This window comes from Dipodomys ordii, unplaced genomic scaffold, assembly GCF_000151885.1.
Source record: "Dipodomys ordii isolate 6190 unplaced genomic scaffold, Dord_2.0 Scaffold31, whole genome shotgun sequence".
Taxonomy (NCBI): Eukaryota; Metazoa; Chordata; class Mammalia; order Rodentia; family Heteromyidae; genus Dipodomys; species Dipodomys ordii.
Window position 1 is genome coordinate 4,249,260 of NW_012267247.1, and position 7,503 is coordinate 4,256,762.

The window sequence follows — 7,503 nt, forward strand, 5'->3', positions numbered from 1 at the left end:
TGTCTTCTTGGGAGAAGAGGCACATCCTAAGAACCTAAGAAAGAGAAAGCTGTTCAGTATTAGAGTATTGTGGAGCCTGGGTTTGTGTCCCATATCTGGGTGCCTATTGGATAAAGGCTTATCATTTTGCAAGGTGGTCCTTGGGTCTGAAAGAGCATCATTCAGCATGTTCTTTCCTATCACCTATGGCAAGTATAATTGTGTAGGAAGATGGAAATGAGATTGGGAGAGTGGATATCCTTTGGGCAGACTCCTCAGATCCTGACAAAGCAAGCTTTCTCACCACCAGCAAAAGTACCGACGTGTCAAAAAGATGTCAGATGATGAAGATGATGATGAAGAGGAGTATGGCAAGGAGGAACATGAAAAAGAGGCTATTGCAGAGGAAATCTTCCAGGATGGGGAAGGGGAAGAAGGACAGGAGGCTGTGGAGGCCCCCATGGCTCCTCCAGAGGAAGAGGAGGAAGATGATGAAGAGTCAGGTATGTAGCACTGGGCAGGAAAGCCAGTGTTTAGATGATTTGGGGGTATCTTCTGGTATCTTTGTAGGAATAGTATGGTAAACCATTCCACAGTCCCTAGCATTTGACACAAGGGAATTCCCTTTTAGAAACCACCCTGCCCTTCTTACTGGCAGGAACTAAAGCTATTCAGCCCAGGCTCAGTCCCTGACTAAACATTCACCTGTCCCTTCCTACCTAGATATTGACGACTTCATCGTGGATGATGATGGGCAGCCTCTGAAGAAACCTAAGTGGCGGAAAAAACTTCCTGGATACACAGATGCGTGAGTGGGGTCTGATACATGGTGCTGATAAAGGCTTTATTGGGATCACTTAGGTAGGAGGACAAAGGCCTCTACCAATGAGACGTGGCTCTTGGCCATTTTGCTTCTGTGCCTTAAAGTCACTAGCAGTGACTTCCACCCACTCCTGCAAGCCCTCAGAGCTCTCTAAGAAATTAGAATGGAGTCCCACATAAGCAGGGCTCCAGCATCCCTCTTCCACCTGCAACTCTCATTTTTATTCATTTCTGGATTGACCTTCTAAATTTAATTTTGTGCCTGGATCAGAGTTTAAAAGTTTGAAAGCTTTTACTATAAGGGAATGCTGTAATGTCTTAGCAGAAGGTAGATTCACTGAGTAGGGTATGGGCCTATCTGCCCTATTGCTGTTCTATTCTTGTCATTGGTAGGAATACTGATAAAGAATATTTTGCCTAGTAGTATCCTCCATCTTCACTACTCAACAGTGAATATGGTTCTCCTTTCATCTTCTTAGTCACTGGGACATATTTTATGTTCTTCTCTCATCTGATCCTGAGCCTCTTGTTCTCACAGAGCCTTGCAAGAAGCCCAGGAGATCTTTGGTGTGGACTTTGACTATGATGAATTTGAGAAATACAATGAATATGATGAAGAACTAGAAGAAGAGTATGAATATGAGGATGATGAGGCTGAGGGTGAAATCCGAGTGCGCCCAAAGAAAACCACTAAGAAGCGTGTAAGCCGCAGGAGCATCTTTGAGATGTATGAGCCCAGTGAGCTGGAAAGCAGCCATCTCACAGATCAGGACAATGAAATCAGAGCCACTGACCTTCCTGAAAGGTTCCAGGTAAGAAACTACAATCTTCTGCCTTCTGGGGATCTGCTATCACTTTGTAATCAAGAAACAATCTTACAGCCATTTGACACTAAACAATGTTGAGCAACCCTGTCTATTCCATGTCCAGGTCTTAGAGGAAGGAAGGTAGATTAGAACCCTGCTTATAGTTCTTGAAATGATATTCTTTTCTTTTTTAGCTTATATCAGCTATATACAAGAAGGAATTTCATTGTGACATTTTCACTCATGTATACAATGTACTCACCCTCATCGCTTCCTGACCTGCCTCCTGGATTTCTAATATTATTTCAAGAGGTTTCACTGTTCGAATCTCATACTTGACAACAATTTATTCCCACCCAAACCCCTCTTGTTCGCCCAAACCCGTCTCAATAGTTGGGTATAAATGAGCGTCTTCCCTAGATACAGCCAGTCTCACCTTGTTTTCCATTGCAGCTCCGTTCCATCCCAGTCAAGGGGGCTGAAGATGATGAACTAGAAGAAGAAGCTGACTGGATCTACAGAAATGCCTTTGCCACACCAACCATTTCTTTACAGGTACTCAAATGAGATCTTAGAGGTTTTTGTGGATTTATTTCTGGTGTGGTATTGGGTTTTGTTTTATTTTGTTTTTTTTTGTGACAGTACTAGAACTCATGTCTCATACTTGTTGTCATTCTTTCACCTGAGCTATACTTTTAGCCCTGTTTTTGTGCTAGTTATTTTGGAGATGGAGTACAGTGAACTTTTCTACCCAGGCAGGCTTTGAACTACAATTTTCCAGAAATGCAGACATGAGCCACCAGCACTTGGCTGGTACTGGGATATAAGCTCAGGGCTTCACATTGCTGCATAGGTACTCTGCCTATAGCTCTTTTTGTTCTGGCTATTTTGAGATAAGGTCTTGATTTTTGCCTTGGCTGCAGGACTATGATTATCCTTTTTATACTTCCTACCTTAGCTGCAATTAATAGGCATGCACCACCATGCCTAGCTTTTTCTGTTAAGGTGAGGTCTAATGAACTTTTTTGTCTTGACTGGTCTAGAACTGAAATTCTTCTGATTTCTACCTCCTTAATAGCTAGGATTGGGGCTGGGAAGGTAGTTCAGTGGTAGAGCGCTTGCCTTGTATGCATGAGGCCCTAGGTTTGATTCCTCAGCTCTACATAAGCAGAAAAAGCCGAAAGTGGCGCTATGGCTCAAGCGGTAGAGTGCTAACCTTGAGCTGAAGTGCTGAGGGACAGTGCCCAGGCCCAGAGTTCAGGCCCCACTGCCAACCAAAAAAAAAAAAAAAAGCTAGGATTATAGGCAACAGCCACTGGTGCCTGGCTGCAATCCTTAGCTTTTGACATGAATCAGAAGCCATTTGATTAAACTGTGAAGTCACTTCTCCCCTTCTCTGCCCCATGTATCTACATGTTTATACATTTTAGATTTTTTTTCAGACAAGGTATTCTGTATTATTTAACTGATTTTTGTGGTAAGACAAAGCAAAAGTAAATAACAGTGTCTTACTGAGTTGCGTTGTTTGTTTTTTCCTACTGTAGGAAAGCTGTGATTACCTAGACCGGGGACAACCAAGCAGCAGTTTCAGTCGTAAAGGGCCTAGCACCATTCAGAAGATCAAGGAGGCCCTAGGCTTCATGCGAAATCAGCATTTTGAGGTAGCACCTCAAGCTCTAGTGGTTAGAATTTCAATTAAAGAGCTGGGAACGTGGCTCAATGGTAGAGTGCTTGCCTCGCATGTATGAGGCCCTGGGTTCAATTCCTCAGCACCACATAAGCAGAAAAAGCCAGAAGTGACACTAGCTCAAGTGGTAGAGCGCTCGCCTTGAGCTGAAGAGCTGAGGGATGGTGCCCAGGCCCAGAGTTCAAGGCCCACGATCAACCAAAAAAAAGAATTTCAATTAAAGGATAAAAGAAAGGGAGATACCTAAGTCAGGTCAAACCCATTCCCAACTCTTAGAAGTGGGTCTTTAACTCAGGAAGTATTAGGACCAACTAAGACACTAATCATTACGAGAACAGGGCTACTTAGCTATAATATTGTCTTCCCCTGTTGACAAGAGCATTGCTCTGGGTTGCCTGTGTGGAAGTTATGCTTGCAACTGTTGAATTTTCTGTAGCTATCCTTGCAGATCTTTCTTCTATATGACTTCAGTTTCCTTGTTACCCTAGGTGCCTTTTATTGCCTTCTACCGAAAAGAGTATGTGGAACCTGAATTACACATCAATGACCTATGGAGGGTATGGCAGTGGGATGAAAAGGTAATGTAGATACATGGCCCTCATGTGCAGACCAGGTTGGGTACTGTTACTACAAGAATACTATAAAACTATTCCCACTCAGGCCTACCAAGCTCCCCACAACAGGTCTCTTGGTAAGAGAACAAAGCACCCAGCCTTGCAACTGCAGGCTAACCACCACTTCTTACTCTCGTCCTAGTGGACTCAGCTGAGGATCCGCAAAGAGAACCTAACACGGTTATTTGAGAAGATGCAGGCTTATCAGTATGAGCAAATATCTGCTGATCCTGACAAACCTTTGGCTGATGGCATCCGGGCCCTGGACACGACAGACATGGAGAGGTAGGGCTTGCAGGGCTTTTCATAACAGGGAGCCCTCAGAACAAGGCAGGTGTCCCAGGAGTAGTGTTTCCTTGCAGGATTCACAGCATAGGGTCCGTCCCTAAGAAATCCCAACTTGTTTGCACATGAGAAGTGATTTTTCTAACACACTCATTTTAGTTCTTCATATTAGCTGTTAAAAGCCACAGCTCCACTCTGGCTTATTTGTGGTTAATTGGAGATAAAAATTCACAAACTTTCCTGCCCAGGCTGGCTTCAAACCATACTTCTCAAATCTCAGCCTCTGGAGCAGCTAGGATTACAGTGAGCGACTGGTATCCAAATTGTTACATCTATATGATTGCAGAATGCTGGTGCATGTGCTAGTTGGCATCTTGCTTCCTAAGAATTAGACTCTTGGTAGCAAAACTGTGGCATACCCCATCCACAGTGATGACTGAGATCGTATCCCTTTCTTTCAGGCTCAAGGATGTACAGTCAATGGATGAGCTGAAAGACGTCTACAACCATTTCCTGCTGTACTATGGTCGGGACATCCCCAAGATGCAAAATGCTGCAAAGGCTAGCCGCAAGAAGCTGAAGCGTGTAAGGGAGGAGGGAGATGAAGAAGGTGAGTGCTGAGAAAGAAAACCACGATACTTAACAGCCAGAGTATCTCCAAAAGTACCTTTGGCTGAGTACCCTTAGGGGCTTCTTGGCATGTCTCTTCAATCCTCATGTGAAATTAGAAACTAAAGCCTAACTTCCTTCTAATTTTCTTTACAGGGGAAGGTGAGGAAGCAGAAGATGAGGAACAGAGGGGGCCAGAGCTCAAGCAAGCCTCCCGTCGAGACATGTATACCATCTGCCAGAGCGCGGGGCTAGGTAAGTAACAGCCAGCTTCTTGGGACTTGGGCAAGAGGAGGTACCCAGGAGAAAGACTGGTAGGAAATAGAGGAAAGAATATCTGCATCAGTCTTTCTTCCAATACTTAATTAACCTAATTTACTTTATGACTTCCTAGAAACACTCTCAAGCCCATACCCACCCCTCCTTTACCATGGTGCAGCCCTAAGTTTCTGAAGTAAATAGAACCTCTCATATACTTCTACTCCATTTTTTCATTGTTGTCTGATGGCCTAATGCTGCTTTTATGTCCTTTTTTTTTTTTGATCAGTCATAGGGCTTGAACTCTGGGCCTGGGCGCTGTCCCTCAACTCTTCAGCTCAAGGCTAGCGCTCTGCCACTTGAGCCACAGCACCACTTCCGGTTTTCTAAGTGGTTTATTAGAGATAAGAGTCTCACGGGGGCTGGGAAGGTGGCTCAGTGGTAGAGTGCATGCCTTGAGCTGAAGAGCTGAGGGTCAGCGCACAGGCCCAGAGTTCAAGCCCCATGACCGACAAAAAAAAAAAAAACAAGGAAGAGCATGAGCCCCTGAGTTCCAAGCCCTAGTACTGCCCCCCAAAAAAAACAAAGTATGCCGCCTTTCGGTAGTGTAAGCCTGCCAGGGACTAGGAGCCTATGCACACATAAATACCTTCATACTTTTATTGACCAGTGATCATAATATTATTGTATCTTCGTCATAGGCCTGTAGCCGAAAGCTCTACAACTGGCTGAGGGTAGCACCCTACCGACCAGATCAGCAAGTAGAGGAAGATGATGACTTTATGGATGAGAACCAAGGGAAGGGCATTCGAGTCCTAGGCATTGCTTTCTCCTCTGCCAGGTAATGTCCCATACCTGTCTGTCCAGTACTGCCTCTTACCTTTCTTCCTCATTTCATCCTTCTCTCATTCTTATACTGCTGACTATTGCACTTCTTTTGTTTGTCTGGCTGGCTGGCAGAGATCACCCTGTATTCTGTGCCCTGGTCAATGGAGAAGGAGAAGTGACAGACTTCCTCCGGCTGCCCCATTTTACCAAACGGCGAACTGCATGGAGAGAGGAAGAGCGAGAAAAGAAGGCAAGTCTCTGGAGTAGGGGTTAGCAAGTGTGCATCTAGAGTAAATGGTGTAATTCAGTGGGATAAATGTTAAGATCTAAGCAATCTGGAATCGTTCTCTCATCTATGGGCAGTAGATGGCACTGGAGTTGTGTGGTGAGAGTTTACTTTGGGCTTGCAGCCAGCTGCTGGTTCTTGTGTGCTTCTGGAGCTGCCATGGCTTCCTCTATTCTTGATGGCATCTGGGTCAGACTGTTCCAGGAGCTGAAAGCCACTAGGGTGTTAAGCAACCTTTTCCCTACTTCAGCCTCTCAGCACCTCCTTTTTTTTCTTGGGGGGGGGGGTCTGATCATGGGGCCTGAACTCTGGGCCTGGGTGTTGTCCCTCAGCTCTTCAGCTCAAGGCTAGCACTCTACCCCTTGAGCCGCAGCGCCACTTCCGGCTTTTTTCTTTTTGCTTATGTGGTGCTGAGGAATCGAACCCAGGGCCTCAGGCATGCAAGGCAAGTGCTCTTAACACTGAGCCACCATCCAAGCCCCTCTTTTTTTTTTTAATAATTTTTTATTGAGATTAAGTAATTATACAAATTTTCAGTATTGTGGGATAGTGATACCTAAAGTCACAAACACATTTTAATCTTCACAAGGAATATTGTCATTATGGTCTTACAATGTGTGTGAATTTTATGAGCCTTGACAATACAAATATTTCTTCCATATGATAGATACATTTCTTTCCTTTTGCTTACTGTAACCTGTTCCCTCTTTCCCTATCATTCCCTCCCTCCCATAGTAGCCCTTGAGTTGCTTAGTTTATTTTCATCATTGTCCAGAGCACCTCATTTTTTAAGGACAGGAATTTAAATTCTTGTAAATATATTTCCAAGTTTCTTTTTGTGCCAATACTGGAGTTTGAACTCCCAGTTTTCTGATGTGGCTTGGCTTTTTCACCCAAGGCTGGTGCTCTACCACTTGAGCCTATACCTCTTGTAGATAAGAGTCTCACAGAAGCCTGGTTCTTGTGGCTCATACCTGTAGTCCTAGCTACTCAGGAGGCTGAGATCTGAGAGTCTCAGTTCAAAGCCAGCCTGGGCAGAAAAGTCTGTGAGATTCTTATCTCTAATCTACTCAGAAAAAGACAGAAGTGGCACTGTGGTTTAAGTAGTAAAGTGCTATCCTTGAGCACATAGAGACTCAGGGACAGCACCCAGGCCCTGAGTTTAAGCCCCAGGACTTAAAATGGATATTAGACTGTCATAGATAGTCAGACCATGGCTATATACATATGACACAAGGATATTGAGTTAGACATAGCCCAAAGTGAGCCAAAAGTATGATAATCTCAGGAAATATTACTCAGCCTCCTTTTTTTTCTTTTTTTTTTTTT

At 44.3% G+C, this 7,503-nt stretch overlaps 1 protein-coding gene across 1 annotated transcript in view; it reads left to right on the plus strand.

Moving 5' to 3' along the window:
- The window catches only part of Supt6h (suppressor of Ty 6 homolog (S. cerevisiae)), a 37,457-nt gene that overhangs the window by 9,656 nt on the left and 20,298 nt on the right, over window positions 1-7,503 (plus strand). The window contains 12 exon segments of the mRNA XM_013016293.1: window positions 290-482; window positions 703-787; window positions 1,340-1,613; window positions 2,061-2,162; window positions 3,152-3,268; window positions 3,783-3,872; window positions 4,051-4,193; window positions 4,655-4,803; window positions 4,959-5,057; window positions 5,649-5,662; window positions 5,762-5,901; window positions 6,021-6,137. Of these exon segments, the coding sequence (XP_012871747.1) occupies window positions 290-482; window positions 703-787; window positions 1,340-1,613; window positions 2,061-2,162; window positions 3,152-3,268; window positions 3,783-3,872; window positions 4,051-4,193; window positions 4,655-4,803; window positions 4,959-5,057; window positions 5,649-5,662; window positions 5,762-5,901; window positions 6,021-6,137 (1,523 nt within the window).